The sequence below is a fragment of the Crotalus tigris genome, unplaced genomic scaffold (assembly GCF_016545835.1).
Source record: "Crotalus tigris isolate CLP2741 ecotype Arizona unplaced genomic scaffold, ASM1654583v1 scf7180000018317.730465, whole genome shotgun sequence".
Taxonomy (NCBI): domain Eukaryota; kingdom Metazoa; phylum Chordata; class Lepidosauria; order Squamata; family Viperidae; genus Crotalus; species Crotalus tigris.
Window position 1 is genome coordinate 515,944 of NW_024096938.1, and position 19,057 is coordinate 535,000.

General features: G+C 47.9%; 1 protein-coding gene across 1 annotated transcript; it reads right to left on the bottom strand.

The window, feature by feature from the left end:
• Positions 1-1,722: 1,722 nt before the first annotated feature.
• Positions 1,723-14,872, bottom strand: LOC120311124 (class I histocompatibility antigen, F10 alpha chain-like). The gene is made up of 6 exons (XM_039350297.1): positions 14,715-14,872; positions 9,774-10,049; positions 7,658-7,933; positions 5,952-6,233; positions 3,659-3,757; positions 1,723-3,163 (listed from the first exon to the last, which is right to left on the bottom strand). The coding sequence occupies exons 2-6, from the start codon at positions 9,916-9,918 to the stop codon at positions 3,123-3,125; spliced, it is 843 nt and encodes a 280-aa protein (XP_039206231.1). The 5' UTR covers positions 9,919-10,049; positions 14,715-14,872; the 3' UTR covers positions 1,723-3,122.
• Between the last annotated feature and the right edge of the window lie 4,185 nt (positions 14,873-19,057).

Genomic DNA, 19,057 nt, shown 5'->3' on the forward strand with positions numbered 1-19,057 from the left:
TGGAGTTAATGTAAAAAGAAAACAATGGGAACAGGACAAGACTCAACATGCGGGATGGCTTTCTCCTTCTTCAAGCCAACAACCTGCAGAAGCAGCACAATTCTTTCACGAACCGCTGAAAACAGGCTGCAAATGCACGTGCGACTCTGGGACACTCCTGGAGGCATTGAGAGACTGGCAGTTTGCCAACTCCAGATGGGGGAGGAAAAACCATCTGCCACATGGAGTTGGATCCCATTGGCAGTCAGCCAACCGCCATTTTAAGTAGACTGTAGCAGCCTTCCGCCATTTTAGGGACTGCAGGCAGCCCCTTTTGAACTCTGCATCGTCCGTTAAGAGATTCTTTATTCAGATACTGCTGTTACCTCCCAACTCAGAAACCCTGACTTTGGCCTGGAGCTGGTAAGAACTTGAGCCCTGAATTCAAAAGAGACGCTTTTCCCTTTGCAAAGGGGCTTCTTTGCCCACCCGAAAATAGGAAACAGCCAGTAATTCAGGCAAAGCAAACAGCCTCCATTAAGGGCTGTGTGTGTGTGTGTGAAGGAGCAATCTGCCCAGAAAGTTGACACCACCTGTGCTATTTCTGTCCCATCTCTTCAAGGCCTCTCCCCAGGGACAGCACAGCAGAGTTGCCTGGAATAGCTGTGCTGTGAAACAACTGAGGGTGTGGGGAAAGAAGGTGCGTATTTGTGTGTGGAAGTAAAGCAGCCTGAAGCTCCTAGAAAGGGATGTTTTTCCCTAGCAGTCCTCACAAGGAGTAAGACAGGTGGGAATAGTTGTGGAGAAGAGTGAGTAGTAACAGTGAGTGTGTGTGTATTGTCTAGGAACCTGTGTTGTTGCTGGCTCTTATGTGTCTTGATCCCACCAAACTGGGCCTGGTTAACAGAGCCTATGACAGGGCAGGTGGATAAGTCTTTTTATAGGGTTCAGAAACAAATACAAACCTTTGGTGTATCTGATAGGGCAGAAAAGAAGAGATCAAACAGTCAGAGATGGATTTCAATAGAAAAGATTGACTCTAGAAAACTTATGGCTTATATACTCCCTTTCCCAGAGAAATTTTTATCTTACTTAATTCCTGCAAGCGCATCCAAGGCTTTCCAGGATCCACGTTCTGTTGTGTAATTGCTGAAAAAGCAAGTTCTCACATATCAAAAGAAAAAAATGGCGTTGGCTAAAATAGAAAAATCTGCTTTTTTGAATTTAAAAAAGAGGTCCAGGTTGCTGAATTAAAAGTGCTAATATTGCCTTTTAAAATGCTAATAGTGAAGCCTAAAATCCCAGGCAAGACTGCCTCTATTTAATTTTAATCCTAGGAGAGAATATCAGTTTTGTTTTCAGATCACACAGTTATCAATGTCCCAGGAACGTCAATCAAAGAAAAGCCTTGCCTTCAAATTGTGTTTTTTTTAAAAAAAAGAGCATATAAAAGAGTTGTCCAAGGTCCAATTCAAGGTGATCAGCAGGTCCAAGGTTCAAGAATGAAATTTATACCCATCTGAGCAAAAGGCTGTTCCCAGCAGAGACCAGAATTAGCCCAATCTTTATATAGGCTGCAGCCAACTGCCACTCATCCGAGTGTTTACTGTTGCTAGGCAATGACCAATAGGACCTGTGTTCCATTGTCCTTTTCAAGAGTAATTTAATTTTACTTAATTTTCTTTCTCTTTGTCTAACTTATACGCCAACCATTGTCCCAGTATTTGGAAATTCAAAATTTCCTCTTATTAATTGATCTTTATTTCCATCTCGCTCATTGATAATACTATTATTTAATTATTGTTATTACTTAGCACAATTAATTGTCTCTGTGGAAGCTTCATTTGGTGCATAATAGATGCCCTCTCTAGGAACTATTTAAAACTTCTTCCCTTTTTTAAAAATCTCATCCCAAATAAATTGTATTCTCTCTTGCCTTTTTCTCCTTAAAGTGACCGTTACGTTAAACTATCCTCTTATGAAAACTTTGTTTGCATCCCAAGCTCTTCGTCCAGGGGCTCCTTGACTTATGACCACACAAGCCTTTGAAAATTAAGCAGTGAGGCATCACGTGACCACTGGTCATTAAGCAAGACATCACACGACTGCGACTTTCCTTGCAGGCTTCCCCCTCGACTTTCCTTGAGGGAAGCTGGCTGGGAAAGCCCCAAATGGGAATCCCCAGACCACAGGACATGGGTGTAATTTGCCGTTTCTGTCTCGGTGCCAAGAAAGCTTCCTAGTTGTGTCCATGGAGCAAAAAGAGACCTTCACCTCAACTGGGAGGAAATGAGTTGGTAGCACTGTGGGGCTATTCGGATCCATAAGGCATCTTTATAGGGAGGGGAAGGAAGACAGAGGGGTGTGTGTGTGTGATTGTGTGAAAGGAAACCCAGGAAATCTTTGCTGTTGCCCCACTTTGTTCCCTGTCCACTGCAGAGGTTTTCCCCGGCCAGGAAGGGCAGGAAGTGCAGAGGAAACCTGGCAGAGCTTCTGCTGCAAAGGGCCCCATCCGCTCCCTCAGGAGGCCCCGGACCAAATTCAACCCACGTCTCCTGGGAAGACAAAATCTCAGCCACCCCCTCCTGACCCCCCCCAGGTCTCTTCTCTCTCTGAATGATTAGCTCCTCAGGTTCCCTAGCAAAATTGTCCCAAAGAAATTCTGCTTTCACCAGAACCAGAAGGAGCACAACATACAGATGGCCCCAAAGTCTCTTGTTCCAATCCGTTCATACTTGGAGAGCCTTTGTGGTGGGAGACCAAGAGGAGATCCAGCTGGCACCTTCCAAACCTTCTTTTCTCTCAAAATTGCCTCCTCCTGATCATGTGGTGGCCCAAACTTTTCCTTTCCACCTTCTTGGAAACAGCATCTCAGTCAGAGGGATTGTCCACCCAGCTGGGTCTTCTCATCCTCTTGAGGGTTCCTTGTCCCAGATGTTTCTCCTTGGAGTCTCCACTCCCAAGAATAGCCTGGTTGTCATGAAAAGGGGGCCCTCCTTCCACAGCTTAGTTCTTGAGAGGAAGAGGAAGATAGCACAACTCTTCATGAGCTTCTTTTGTGCTTGGACACACATGCACACATCTCAACTGACGTTGCCTCTGATTCTCGCTCTGAATTGGAGCTCACATGTAATGAGGACAAATCATTCTCTTGATGCTACTCTGTAGCCTTCTTGACGCTTGTCTGCAAGGACAAAAAACCAGTGAAAGCTTGAAAGAGCCCACCAGAGATCATCCAGTCTCTCTCTCTGTATGCAGAAGAGCCCCAGGAGAGGTTCTCACACTTGTCTCACCACAACCTCTCCTGGCCACTCTTATTGACAGCCAGAGGAAGATCTTCAGACTTCACCACCCGATTTGTCCCAAGGGAGACTTGTTGCTTCTGAGAGGGATGGAGGGGAATTGGGGGAAGCAGCAGCAGCAGTTGGGAGGGGAGGAAGGTTTTCATGGAAAGGGAGAGAACTGGGATGCCTCTTCCCAAGTCAGAAGAAGACGGGACTGTCCCAACCTCAGACTCAGCTGAATCGAGACTGGAGTCCCAGCAAGAGGCTGAGTCTCAGATGCCCCCCAAGTGGGCTGGGAAAACAGGACAGAAGGAAGACCGGAAGAAGCTCCCCAAAAAGAGAGACTTGGGAGTGATGTTCCTATCTTCCCCCAGAACCCAAAAAAGAATACTTACTGAGAATGTAAATACAAGCCAAGATCCCAACAATCGTGCACACTGAGACAAGGCCAGCCACAATGCAGCCGATGATGATCCCCACGTTGGATTTTGGCTCTGAATTGGGAGGAAGAGCAGAAAATGGAAGGACAGCCCAAAACAATCATCCCAATTACGGGAGAGACCTAAAGCAGCCAAAGCTGGAAATTCCCCAAATTAAAACCTCCATGGGTTCCTCTTCACATCCCTCTAAGGCAGTGTTTCTCAACCTTGACAATTTTAAGGCATGTGGACTTCAACTCCCAGAATTCCACAACCAGCAATGCTGGCTGTGGAATTCTGGGAGTTGAAGTCCACATGCCTTAAAATTGTCAAGGTTGAGAAACACTGCTAAGGGAAGCATGAAGGCGCCTTGCTAACCATTGTTAGGACGTGACCTCATGTCGCTGCCTTCTTCTCACACCAGCCCAGCATGAAGGCAACTGAATTCCTCTTTAGCTCTTCAGCTCAAAAACAGCCGTTGGCAACTTTGTGACTCTCAGCAACTTACAAAAGAAAAACTTCACCAACACAATCAGATAAGATAACCTGTATTGTCGTTTTTTTAACTGTGGGCGCAATGGCGCACTTCAGAAATGAAATTTAGTTGCCCGCTCTCAAAGTGAAACACATACATGACACACACCTAAACACACTATGAACAACCAATGTAAACAAAAATACTTTTGTTCTTTTTACAGGCAGCCCCAATATGTCATATCATGACTCTGAGTGGAATGGGCTTTTGTCTTCAGTTTGAACGTTTGCATTTTATTATTTAAAGTAAAACAGTTCATATCACCTGTCATTTTTTTAAGTATACACTTCCATTTCTTTGACTAGTCCACAAAAGGCATAAAATTATATTTTGTGCTTCCAGAACTTCACCATGAAAAATGGAATATGGTGACATTCAACTTCTGGATGGTCCCAGAAATGGCAGAAACAGAATAGCAGATTTTGAAGGGACCTTGGAGGTCTTCTAGCTCAACCTCCTGCTCAAGCCTTCCAGACAAGTGGCTGTCCAGTCTCTTCTTAGATGCCTCCAGTGATGGAGCACCCACAACTTCTGAAGGTAACACTTTGGTTTATTGTTCTCATTGTCAGGAAATTTCTCCTTAGTTCTAGTTTGCTTCTCTCCTTGATTAGTTTCCATCCGTTGCTTCTTGTACTGCCCTCAGGTGCTTTGGAGAATAGCTTGACTCCCTCTATACATATGTTGTTCATTGTATGTTTAGGTGTGTGTCATGTATGTGTTTCACTTTGAGAGCAGGCAATTAAATTTCATTTTTGATGTGTGCCATTGTGCCCACAGTATAAAAATGACAATAAAGGTTATCTTACCTTATCTTATCCTTGGGGCAGCCCTTGAGATATTGGAAGACTGCTATCATGTCACCCCTAGTCCTTCTTTTCATTAAACTAGATATACCCAATTCCAGCAACCTTTCTTCATATATCTTAGCCTCCAGGCTCCAAATTATCTTTTTTGTTTTACTCTGCACTCTTTCTAGAGTTTCAACATCTTTTTTGTATCGTGGCGACCAAAACCGGATGCAATATTCAAAGTAGGGTCTTACCAAAGCATTATAAAGTGGTATTGCTTTGGGAGTCAGTTCTGAGGAGGGGAACTTTAAATTTAATTTTCTCTTGCACAAAACTCAGGACTCCTATTGAATAGCTATGCTGAGCCTCAGAAAATCCCATATCATAAAATAATGTGCAACTTCTTTCTTGGAGCAGCAACACACAAAGACAAAGACATTTCATTCTTTACAGCAGGAAAAGTCTCTGATGGTGAAAACTCAGATTGGTAGTCCCTTTTCTGACTCCTGATGCATCAGTCCAGGTACTCTGTGCATTTCCTGAAGTCAGATGCAGTTCATCAATTTTAATTAAATTTAGCCTTTAAAAAGGGACTCAGACTCTCCTCCTGACTTTTGTACTACAGGAATTCTAAAGAAAATAAAATCTTTTTTGGGTGCTCAGTATAACTGCTGCTCCACGGCTGGAGGCCAGAAAGAGGGGAGGGACAGAGGCTAAGAGAGGATCTAAGAGGATTTCATCAGGATCTGCCAACTCTTGTGATGGGATTCTGGAGTTTCCCTGAAGCCAGTTCTATGGTCTGGTCCCTGCAGCTTCACCAACCTCAAACATTGGAAAAACCAGTGGCCTAAAGGTCAGGTATGCTCACATCTGGACACAGCTGGGGTCAGATTTCCATCCCACAGCTTTCCACCCTGTCAGCCTTTCCCTCCCTGCAGCCTCTCACCCTCCAGGGCTACGTCCAGAGGCTCCTGCAAGCCGTCATGCTCCACGTGGCATCGATAGCGGCCCCTCTCTTTGGGATCGATCTGGATGCTGAGCCAGCGGTGATAGGTTCCATCCGCGTTGGGGGCCACGGAGCCACGGAGGGTGTCCGGCAGCCAGACCTCCCCGTCCCTCGTCCAGAAGGCATCAATCTCCCTGGGGTAGAAGCCATCCAGGCGGCAGATGTGCATCTCCATCCCATCCTCCACCTCCATCTTGCTGCTCATGGTCACCTCTGGGGGCTCTGCAGAAACGGCACCCCTGGAATTAACTCTGAGCCCCTCCAGAGGCTGGAAGGTGGGTAAGAAACTTGGAGGGGCAGGAAAGTCTCCCACTACTTCCCATTCCACACCTGCAGCATCTCCAAGAGTTTTGGGAAAAGCTGGAAAATGCTCAACCACAAGAACTCCGGATGCTGAGTCCTTCCCAGGGACTCAGCCTGAAAAACCTCCAGCAGCAAATTGAGGGTCCAAGGAAATTCCTCTCTGGCTGCTTTGAACTCTGAGTGATCTTGGATTGTTTCCTTCAGGGGAGGGAAAGTGGAGCTGCTCTTTTATGTTCCCTTTCAAGAGAACAACAACACAGAAGTTTCTCCCTACTTTTGTGGTTTCCTTCTGCACCCCTGAATCTGAGGCTGCTCCAGGCCTCTTTCCGAGGGACACGACCCCAGTGTCAAGAAGAGGAGAGCCAGAATCAAAGCAAAAAGGGGCTCAGGGCTTTTGCAATTTCTGACCGATTAATTTGGAGAAGAGATATTATCCCTCAAAGGGGAAAGAGAGAGGTGAGGCCAGTGGAAGAGAGAGAGAGAGAGAGAGAGAGACAGAGAATCCTCTGCTGGCAATTGTGTGTGTATGGGGGGGAGGGATTCCCCTGTGGACCCTGATCTCACCCAGCTTATACTAGAGGGGGGTATCAAGGAGCCCAGAGGAGAAGAAATCGACCCAGTGGGGAGAGATTGTCTAGATGGGAACATAATAACAAATCACAGGAAACTATTATACTTTGAGCCCCCCTTCTGGGGCGAGGGGGTGTTCCTGAAGGTGGGGAGGGGGCTCTTTTGAGGAAAGACTAAGTCAGAATGGAGGGACCCTGTTTGGGATTTAAGAGAAAAATCCACAGAAACTGTGGAAAGAACCTTGGCCTTTTTTGCCCAAGTGGAGCCTTGAGGATGTGTTATTAATGGTAGAAGGGGAGCCCTCTAGTGGTGGGCGTAGGAGATGCACCATCAGGTGCACAGCAGGGAGAGAGCCCCCTGTGGGATGTCGGGGGAAGGAAACCCAAAAGGTTTCCACAACTTTGGCCACTACTGTAATGGGGGGAAATTAAGGGAGCCCCTCACACTTGACTACAGTTCAGCTAATGGGGGTTTCACTGAAGAACCCCAACTGTTCCTATTGCCCCATTGTGGGCTGTGAACAGGACACCCCCAATGCTTTTGCTGCCTGATCCACCCAGACACCCGCCAGGCAGAGGCTGCGTTTCCTGGTCCACTGAATGGCGGCCTGGCAAGGGGAACCAATCAGGGCTTCCCGCATCATGGAGAGGGGCTGGAATGGGAGGATTCCTTCCTGGGCAGCCAGACGGCAGACCAGGAACCCAAAGAGGCCGGATGTGGACAAGAAATCCAGCGATAAAGGAGGAAAGTCCAGCCTGCATCCAGAGGCTCACCTGTCCTCAGCAGCGTCTCCTTCCCGTAGGACAGGTACTTCTCCAGCCACTCAATGCAGATTTCCTCCAGGTAGGCCTTCCGTCTCTGATTATATCCTGCAATAGCGTTCAATTTCCTCTGGGTGATCTGGGCCTGGGGTTGGGGAGCCACCCAGGTGAGTCTCTCCTTGTCGAAGGTGAGGAAGGTCCTCCCATCGTAGCCATATTGCCAAAATCCTCCTTTTCTCCCCTCAGCCTGGAGCTCACAGCCACACATTACCTGTATGATGTGAAAGCCTGAAATAGGGACAGAATGATGGTTTGGGGTGTCCGCAAGAAAGTCACAGATCCTCTTCCCTGCAGGGACTTAGACAGAGGCACTGACACCCCCATTTCCTCCCTAGCATTCAAGGGAAAGAAAGCCCCCATCACTACCTGCCCTTCTCCCATCCCTCGACCTGCTCCCTCCATTTCTCCCCCCCAGGATGGAGCCCCTGAACCTCCCCAGGAAAAATAAAGCTGGAAAAGCCAGCGGAGGATCCCGAGGGAGACCGAGAAAAGAAGGAGTCGCAGAAGAAACGGAGGGAGGGAGCCTCCTCCATCTTTCCTTCTGCAGTCCCTCTCTTGGGGAGACTCTTGGGGGGAAAGGAAGGGATCCCAGAGAGGGAACATTTGCAGGAATCTGCAGTTCCAAAGAGGGACTGAGAATCTTGTCTCCTCAGAGAGAATCTGGTCGATCTGCAAAGAAGCTTGCAAGGGTCCCTGTGACCATAAATCTTGATCTATGTATGTTCACAAATATCAGCGTCACAAGGCTGGCTCCCTTTCTGGGCTAACCAGAAACAAACCATGGCTTTGTGCATTGTGGGAATGAAGCCTTGAAGGGCCACAAAGGAATATTTTAAAATCAACTACACCCCTTATTAATCAGCAGCAAGTGGCCCAATCTGATCTGCACCCCCAAAGGGTTGTTGACCTTTGAAATGAGGTTTGAAGTTTACAGTTTTTGCAAAAGGTCCTGGAGAAAGTATTTTGACTTTAAGTGACCAGATTCTGGGATTTAAAAGGAAACTGAATGTTTGGAAAATCAAAAGGAAATGTTGAAATGTTTCTACATGTTGAGAGTGAGGAAGGATGCCAGAAACTCTCCAGTCTGAGGGAAAATCACTTGTAAGTACAGTTGAACTAAACTGACAGTTCTTTCCCTCCCTTTCCACTCTCATGAGTGACCGGGTGAGGGGATCCTTTCTCTGCAGCTTCTGCTCAGCCTGAGACCTTCCCTTTGGAGGGAGAGGGAGATCCTCCTGAGCTGAGTCTGATCCTGCCCTCCAGAGGAGATTCCCTGATCTGCCCATGGAAAAAAAAGCTAAGGCAGAAACCGTCTTATTTCAGTTGAAGATGAAATCTGTTTGCGTCCATTGCAAGTTTGGCACAGAATTTAATATTTGTGCTCCAAAAAAAAAAGCACAGGGATCACACTGAAAAGGCAAGTTTTTATTATTAGTGTAAGAAGGCTGTTAATGCATCCAGGCAGGAAACAATTCTGCCCCATCTCTGAGCCAGGATGTGCAGGAGTTCCCCGAGGTCTAGAAAATCGGTTCCTCCACTCATCCCTCCAAAAAAAGGTGAAAGAGAGGGATCTAGTCAGCCCAGATGAATCTGCAGTTGATCCCTCACTTCTCTGGGGTGGAAACAGACAGAAAAACAGAGACCTGCTTCCCCCAGGATCTCCTTAGAATCCACCTGCTTCTTTTCTAGGAGGGGAGAGATCTGGGATCCCCTCCCTCCCCCACAGCAGGGGATCCACCAAGGCCAGGACCCTCCGACTTTCATGGGGGGAGGGGAGATTTTGGTCTCTTTTAACTCAGTTTATATCCAGATCCACATCCTATCAATATATGGAGAGATGGAGGGATAACTTTAAAATAATGTTTTTATTAACTGCAACTGGCAGAAAACATCAGCTATGGAGGCAACAAGCTTATACTGATTTTAAAAAACAGAATAAACATATTAAAACCCTTTTTAAATGTGGGGAAGCAGCCTTTCCCTTTGAAGGGACCACCCCTTTCCCCCCCCTTTGCTTCCCGGGGAGGGGGATTATGGGGCAGGAGGAGCCACCCGACCCATCACTCACCTTCGCTCTGATTGTAGCGAGTCCTCGCAATCTCCAGGTTTTCTCTGGACGTCTCCTCAGTGCCACGTTCTCTCTGGGTCTCTCTGTCCCAGTATTGGGGGTCCTCCATCCCCACCTTCTCCATCCAGGAGACTCGAGGCTGCATCCTCCGGCTGTTGCTGTCGTAGTGAACAAAGACGTGCCCGTCCACATATCCCACAGTGACAAAATGGGGCAGCCCCTGACTGGGCTCCGAGATGGAGGTGTAGAAATACTTCAGGGAATGCGAGGAGTTGCCTGGAAGGGACCCAGAGGGGCAGAGTTAGGGGGCTCCAGTCAAGGACCCTCATCCTATGGAGGCTCCAATCTGGGGCTCTGGGGGGGAAGAAGAAGAAGGAGGAGGAGGAGGAGGAGGAGGAGGAGGAGGAGGAGGAGGAGGAGGAGGAGGAGAAGAAGAAGAAGAAGAAGAAGAAGAAGAAGAAGCAGAAGAAGAAGAAGAAGAAGAAGAAGAAGAAGAAGAAGAAGAAGAAGAAGAAGAAGAAGAAGAAGAAGAAGAAGAAGAAGAAGAAGAAGAAGAAGAAGAAGAAGAAGAGAGCTGGGGGGGAGGAGAAAGGAGGAAAGGAAGGGGGAGAGGATGGAAGGGGAGGCAGGAGGTGGAAGGAGGGAGCGACTGAGAGGAAAAGAAGCAGCTTTTTGGAGGGCCTGGAGGGTTGGAGGGAAGGTGGGGTGAGAGAGGAGGGGAAGGTCGGTTCCCCCAAACTTTACCTGCCCCAATTGTGCCCTTCCCCCCTTCCCTCAAGGCCTTCCACAAAGCCTCTTCTGGATTGCTCACTTTCTGCCCCAAAGACGCTGCAGTCGCCATACAGGCAAAAGGGGGGTTTCCACCCCCAGAAGCTCAAAGGCAGCAAGACACCCCACCTGGTCCCCCAACTTTCCATTGACAGAAAAAAAAAAAACTATTCTGACTTCACTGAGGGCCAAAGTGGATTGTTAATAGCTGCAGATTTCAGGGGGGGCTTTCATAAAACAGGGGAGGGAAAGGGGGAAGCCGGGTGAGACCAGAGGCCATGGGACCCTTGGGGGAAACCCAAATATGGAAAGGCAAAGGGGGGAGGGAAGGGTGCAGCAATAAAGCTAAGTAGCCCCCCCATCTTCCTCCTATTCCCCCCCCCCCGCTAGAAAATTCCCTCTCCTGTCCCGGAGTTTAGCCATCTGAGCAGGAATTGGCTTGGAACCCGGGACTCAGAGGGGGGCTCCCCCCAGTGGTGGGATTGAAATGTGTGAACCACCAGTTCTCTGTGTGGATGCCGCTTCCGGAAGTCCATTCTGGGCCTGGGCAACCAAAAATTAGCTATCGGTTCTGCTGAAGTGGTGCGAACCGGCTGAATCCCACGGCTGGCTCGCCCTCATTCCACAGAAAACCCCACTGTGGTTATCCAAACCTTTCTTCATTTCAGCAACCCAGTTAGGGCATCGAAACCGTCATTCACGGACTCTTCCAATGCACCAGATTTACTCGGAATCTCACCCTTCGCTTTCCAGAGAAGCTGCTCTGAAACTTCCCCTCCTCTGGTTCTGACCCTGCCCTTTCTCAGCAGAAAGAAAGGCAGAAATGCCCCCCAGCCAGCTTGGGAGGAGAATTGATTGTGGCTATCCAAATCTTTACACGATCACTGACTCTCAAACTAAAGGCCTAAATTAAGTGTTTCTCAGACTCAGCCACTTGGACTTCAACTCCCACAATTCCCCTCACCCGGAAGAAACCCATGGGGCTTCTCCACCCTGGCCCCACCCCCTGCCCCCACTGAGTTCCTGCTGCCAACTCCCGTATTGGGTGGGGTGGGGGGGAGCTCTGCTGGGGTCCTCTCCCCAGCCTCCGTGTGGAGGGTCTTATCACCTTTAAAGCCCCTCTGGGGAATCCGAGATAAACATACAACGTGATTTCAGTTTGTATCATGCAAACTCCTGACTGAACAGCATCAAAGTTTTTTCAGCCCTTCCTTGGATTGGAGGAGAGACTAAATTCACAAGACGTAAAACTATCCTAAACTTGGCTTAAGATTCATACATGGTTGGAAAAGATGACTAAAATACAGATAGAATTTAAATCAGAACTGTTTTTGTTCGGAATATTAGGAGCCAAATATGAGAAGGAGAAGGAGTATCTAATATTGCATATATTGACAGCAGCGAGAATAGCATTTGCCCAATATTGGAAAAATGAAAATTTACCATCTGAAGAGATTACAATTAAGAAAATTCTAGCATGTGCAGAAATGGACAGATTAACCTTAGAAATCAAAGAGAAAGAAGACTCAGTCTATTCTGAAACATGGGATAATTTTTACCAATGGTTAGCAAAACGAACAAGTGATTGTGACACTTAATAAGATGAATGATACGTATTGATTAACTGATATTTTTTATGATTACTCTTTTTCTTATTTACTACAGCTATTTACTATTATATTAATTACTGCTATTGAATATATGTACTGGGACAATAGTCTGTTTGCTAAAGCTTGGAAATGTTAACGGGGGTACCTACCCCTATCCCAACCCCAACCCTGATTCCTACCCTGAACCCCAATCCCTAGATCAGTGCTTCTCAACGTTTGTGTGACGGTGACCGCCGTCACACAAACGTGCCGCACATGCGCGGCGCCGCCCCCTGAGGGGGAAAAATGGCGGATCGCCTTGTTTGGCGACCCCCGAGAAATGGTCGATCGACCCCAAATGGGGTCGCGACCCATAGGTTGAGAACCGCTGCCCTAGATTGATCTTATCCCTCTCCTAACCTAATAAAACTCAGTAAAAAATATCGTAAAAACTATGGTAAACTTGACTAATAGTGACAAAAAAAAAATCACTGTTAAGTCACTGTTTAGTTTTCATAGTCAAAATTCAAACACGGAAGAGACGCTGAGGCTGCCCAAGGAACAGAAAAACAACAGCTTGTAAGTGGATTAAAATAATAAAAATAAATGAATAAAAGGCTGCTGGGAAATCAATTAAGCTGATGGAAATCCCCAAGACCCCTTCTGGGTCTCCATTCTGAAAGCTCTTCAGGTCAGAAATTCTTCCGGGGCACCAAAGAGTTGAAAGATCATTTTCAGGATCCTTCACGGGATTTATTTGGGCAAAACCTGGGTCTGCATGGAAAAGGACAGGACCTCCAGAGCCCCCCAGAGAAGTAAAGACAGGCAGTCCTCGACTTACGACCAAATCAAGCCCACATTTTTGTTGCTGAGATATTTGTTAAGTGAGTTTTTCTCCATTTTAAAAATTTTCTTGCCACAGTTGTTAAGTGAATCGTTGCAGTTGTTAAATTAATAACCCCGTTATTAAGTAAACCTGGCTTCTCCATTGACTTTGTATGTCAGAAGGTTGCAAAAAAGGTTAACAGGATATGGGGACACTGTGACCGTCATAAATATGAATCAGTTGCCAAGTATACCAAATCCTGGTCACGTGACCAGGAGGACTCTGAAATGGTCGTAAGTGTGAAAAATGTTCATAATTCACTTTCTTCAATGATGTTGTAACTTTGAACGGTCACTAAATGGACTGTTGTTAAGTCAAGGACTACCTGTAGTCCCACTGCCCAGTCCCTCCAGTATGGTCTCCCAGTCCTTCCCAGTCTCCCAAGGCAAAGGCCTCGGCCTCCTTCTTTCTGCTCCTCCCCACAATCCCAGCGGCTTCTCAGAGCTTTTGGGGAGAGGGATCCCCAGATCCACTTCCTGCTCTGGGGAGATTTCAGCATCTAAAGGGATTAGGGCTTTTCTTTGACAGAAGGAGGGGGGATCGGACCCTCCGTGATCCAGAACCCGCTTCTTCCCCTCATGGGCTGAGCAGTGAGGGAGTCTGAAGTCTGCCTGAGAGGAGAAACGTGTGAACGTAACGCAGGTTGGGCGTCCTCACAATCACGAATCCTCCTCAGGTCAGGAAGGGCCGGTCAGTCGGGGCCTGTCTGTGTCCAAGCAAGGCCTTTGTTTCAGGCTCTCCACCCAGAGGGGCTTCTCTCCTCCTGCCTCCAGCCCAGCGTCTCTGATCCTTCAGATCCTGAGAGTTTGGGAAATGCCTCTGGAAAAGCTGCTGCATTGAGAGTTTCTCTGAGGAGCAACTGGGGACACCCCAAGACCTCCCATCTGGTTACTGAGGAATAATATAATAATGTTAATCTTTTAAATATTTTTAATTCTGCAAATTGGGGGCTTCTGCAATGGAAGGAGGAAGATCGGGGGAGGCAAATCCCCGCCTGTCCCAGAAAAAAAGCTCTGGGGAGATTAGGGGTTGGGGCAGGGGCGGTGGGGGGGGGGCGGTGCAGGGGATCCAGGAGAAAGTGAAAAAGAAAAAAAGAGGGATCTCGAGGAAGGTTATTCAAGGATCGTTTCTCTCCAGACTCTTCTCCTGCTGCATTCACACGGCAGGCAGCCTTCATTCCGATCGGGAGTCCCGTTGCCCCAGCCGCCCTGTCTGCCAACAGACACGAGAGACGAGCCGGCTCCTCCCAGCACCAGAAGCCAGAAAGAGCCACCAAGCCCGTCAAAGGCAGGAGAGGCGACCCAGGCGGAGGGGTTGCGCCAAGGCAGCCGGGAAGTTTGCGAACTGGACCTGATCCCGTGCAAACGCCGCTTTCCGACAACCTCCACTTCGGGGGAGGGAAAGGATGGAGCTTAGGGGCCGCCCAGGTAGACTTGACTGACATCTGGAAGCCCCCCCCTCTTGTCCTGCTCCCAGAGGGGCTCTCCTGGGGGGGGGGAGCGCGGCAGCAGAGCCCCATCACCACTTGGGGGGGGGGTCTGATCTCAAAGTGGCCGGAGGGGGAGCGGACGAGAAAGAGGACCGAATCTGGATTCTCTTCCTGGGAATAAACTTTTTTTTTGGGGGGGGAAGAGAGAGCAAGTTCCCACCTAGCCGAAAAAGGGGGGCGCAACCGCCGATGCCCCCGAAGGGACTCACCGAAGCAGCTCTCGCGCAGGACCACTTTCACCAACACCAGGAGCAAGAGGAGCGCAGAGCCATCCTGGCCCCGATCCTCAACCTGCGCCCCGCTTTCCCAAAATCCCAGGCAAAGGGAGAGGGGGGGGGTCCCGGGGAGTAAAGTGCGCCACAATCCAGAACACGCTGGCGATTGGGCGAGGTCAGCCAATAGGAAAAAAAAACATTCCCGTGTCATCATTGTTGCTGGGCAGACGTGCAGGCGCAACCGGCCAGAGAGGGCGGGGAAAGGAAAGCGAAAGTTCTATCAGGAAATCCCCTCCCTGGGATTCCGCCTCTTGGGGGGAGGGGCAGAAATGGGGGGGGGCTGGGAAAAGAGGGAGGGTTATCTGGGCCTGGGGGGGAGGGGCGGAGGGGAGACCCCGCAGAACGCCTCCAAACCGGGGATCAGGTGGAGCTGCCAAAAAAGGCACTGCAGTCCTGGGCTGCATCAACAGAGGGATAGTCATAATGTCAGTTTATCCTGCACAAGGGAGGCCACCCTTGGAGTGCCGGGTGCTGTTCCGGTCACCAGGATACAAAAAGGATGCTGAGACCACAGAAAGTGCAGAGAAGAACGTGAAAGATGATAAAGGATCTGGAAACTTACAATGAAGAGACTGAGGAAGCTATCTATGTCCAGCCTATGGAAGTGAAGGATAGATAGGTAGGTAGGTAGGTAGGTAGGTAGGTAGGTAGGTAGGTAGGTAGGTAGACAGACAGACAGATAGATAACCTTTATTGTCATTTTTTTACTGTGGGCACAGCAGCTCACACCAAAAATGAAATTTAGTTGCTCGCTGTCAAAGTGAACACATATATAACACACACCTAAACATACTATATACAATGTATGTATAGACCTACCCCCCCTACATTTACGTAACATATAAATAAACACTGTCCATCGTGCATATATAACAGAAGGACGAAGTTTGAGAGTTCACTGTCCGCCAGTCCTTCTCAAAGCCCCAGAGGGCAGGACAAGAAACGGGCTGGAAGCTTCTTAAATTAATCAAGGGAATAGATGCCTCCTGGAGTTTTGGGTGCTCCATCACTGGAGGTTTTCAAAAACAGACTGGACAAGCATTTGCCCAGGATGGTATAAGTTCTCCTGCCTTAAGTCGGAGGTTGGACTGGATGACCTCTGAGGTCCCTCCCAGCCCTACGATTCTATGTCGCAGGTCAGAAACTCCGAGTGATCTTCGCTCCGGATGAAAATGCTCAAAGGCTCTTGTGGCATTTTCAAGACAAAGCTGGCCAGTCACAGGTCTCTAATCAATAAATTCATTTCTAAAACTTTTGAATCGGTAGAAGACGCTCAAATACTGACTGAATTCTCACAAAATGCTTTAAACCAGCCGTCTCCAACTGTTTGGATGAAAAGGAATTTTCTTGGGCTGCACATAAATTATATAATATAGTTAATATACTATTATTTTTATGCGAATTTTTCAACTATTATTTTTATATTTTTGATTATAAGATTAAAAGTTTTGTGGTGCTGCATTACAAGCTACCCAAGGCTGCATGGGACTCTTGCCTTGCAGGTGGGACACGGCTGCTTTAAACTATTTAGGCTTTTTTAAGGCTCTCAGAGATGGCAGCTCTTGAGGGCATCTGGGAAGCTCAAAAGGAATTGGGGTGAAAGACCCCCAGCCTTTTCACTCCTCCTTGCCCAGAAAGCATCCACTGTACAGGTAGTCCTCGACTTGCAACAGTTCATTTAGTGACCGTTGAAATATACGGCACTGAAAAAAGGACATATGATCGTTTTTCACACTTATGACCTTTGCATCATCCTCATCATCACAGGATTTACATTCAGACCCTTGGCAACTGACTCATATTTATGACAGTTGCAGAGTCCCGCGGTCATGTGGTCCCCTTTTGCGACCTTCTGACAAGCAAAGTCAATGGGGAACCCAGATTCATTTAACAACCGTGTTACTGTCTTAACAACTGCAGTGATACCCTTAACAACTGTGGCAGGAGAAGTCGTACCATGAGGCAAAACTCACAACAAATTTCTCACCTAGCAACATAAATATTGGGCTCAATTGTGGTCGTACGTTAAGGACTTTGTGATATGGGGGAACATCGTTCCCATCAATCGAGGCTCTCCCCCCTCTTGGGCCAGGGCATCCTGCTGGGCCCCTGAAGAGCCCAGAGAGGACCTCTCAGAGGCAGAGAAGCTGCCCTCCTGCAAGGGGGCCAGGAGGGCTCCGGACGGTCCCTGAGCTCCCGTCTCCCAAAGGGCCCCTGGATGAGGCCCAGAGACCAGCCACTCGGCCCTCAGCCTGAGGCAAAGGTGGATCTGAGGGAAAAGCCGCCTCTGTTGCTGCCCCCACCGAGCCAAGCCCAAGCGGCCATTTTGCGGAAGGTCAGCTGGAGATGCTGGAGAAAGATCCGGACCCAGAAGCAAAATGGCTGCCTCCTCCCCAAGGAGCACACCGGAGTCCCCCCCTCCCCCCAGTTCTTGCTCCTTCCAGGTTTTGCCTTGGTTCCTCCCCTTCCTCCCACTCAAAGTGAAATCGGGATCTCTGATCAACAAGGAGCGTAAAATCCTTGCTATTTCCAACTTCCAATAACAGGCAGCAACTCAAGTGAGAAGAAAACAAAACCCTTTATTTTCAGCAAACAACGTTGGAATTCTCACAGTTATGTGTGCAATGGTGAGGGGGAAAGAAGCCCGGCTGTGCAATGGATCCCATGTTCCCTTTTTCTAAACCATGAAAACCCATAAATGGCAATCTGGAAAAATGCAGTGTTTGAATGCGGCGCTCAGCATATCGAATATTTGTCAAACTCTGGAGGATCAAATATAAGTGCATTTTTTTTAACTGTGCAATTTTTATTTTAATTAAAATTATTAATTACTTTAATGGCAGAAAACTCAGAATACACACTTTAAAAAAATGGCTGAAGATTCTATTACACATTATGTATGCTTTCCACTGTATTATACAACTAATACAAAGAGAAATAAGAGACCTGTCCTTTCAATTCCAGCAAGTATGATGAAGGTTAAGAATTCATCCCTCTCCCAAAATAAATATAAGGGAGATGAGCAGCGTCCCTTAAAGTCTACCACAACTAGTGGAGTAAAATCTGTGGGGATTCCTTTTTTTTTACCTTAACAGAAACACAGCAACTCTCCACCCTCCTCCTCACCCCATTTGCTACGGGCCCTTCTCCAAAACCCCTTAATCAGCAGAAGCCCATTAAAGGTCATCAGAAATAACAACGCTACAGCTCTGTCACAAAACTATTACAAGCTACACAAGCCACTTTGGTCTAGTGCAGGGGTAGGCAACCTTGGCTTTATTATGACTCGTGGACTTCAACTCCCAGAATTCCTGAGCCAGCATGGGGGAACTATGGCCCCTTCATGACTCGTGGACTTCAACTCCCAGAATTCCTGAGCCACCCATGCTGAGGCGACAGGGAGAGGTTTCCAAGCTGAGCCATGCTGGCTCAGGAATTCTGGGAGTTGAAGTCCACAGGTCATAAAAGAGCCAAGGTTTGCCTACCCCCCCCCCCGGTCTAGTGGTTAAGGCACCAGGCTAGAAAGGGACGGTGAGTTCAAGTCCCGCCTTAGCCATGAAAGCCAGCTGGGTGACTTTGGGCCAGTCACTCTCTCTCAGCCCAACCCACCTCACAGGGTTGGTGTTATGGGGAAAATAGGAAGAGGAAGGTGTGTTGGATATCTTCCATACCTTCGGCAAGATACAAATAAATACAAAATAAAATAACGGCTACTAAACCCAGGTTGAATCCTTTTGATTCCACAATCATAAAACGTTAAGATTTTCTTTTCTCCTCTGTTCCTCAATTATCATACAAAATTATTGATTAGAATCAGAATCAGAATTGAGCTGGAAGGGACCTTGGAGGTCTTCTAGTCCAGCCCCCTGCTCAAGCAGGAGACCCTATATACCATTCCAGACAAGTGGCTGTCCAGTCTCTCTTCTTAAAAAGTCTCCAGTAACGAAGCCCCCACAATGTCTGAAGGCAAAGCTGTTCCCCTGGTTGATTGTCCTCACTGTCTGGAAGTTTCTCCTTAATTCCAGGTTGCTTCACTCCTTGATTAGCTTCCATCCATTGCTTCTTGTCCTACCCTCTGGTGCTTTGGAGAATAAAGTGACCTCCCACTTCTTTGTGGCAGCCTCTCAAATGCTGGAATAGTGCTATCATGTCACCCCAGCTCCCTCTTTTCTCTAGACTATCATTACTAATGATAAAAGCAAGGATGGAAGACCCAAAATCTATCCTGGTTCCAGCATGTTGGACTTCTTTCCCATCCATCAAGGGTCTCCACATTT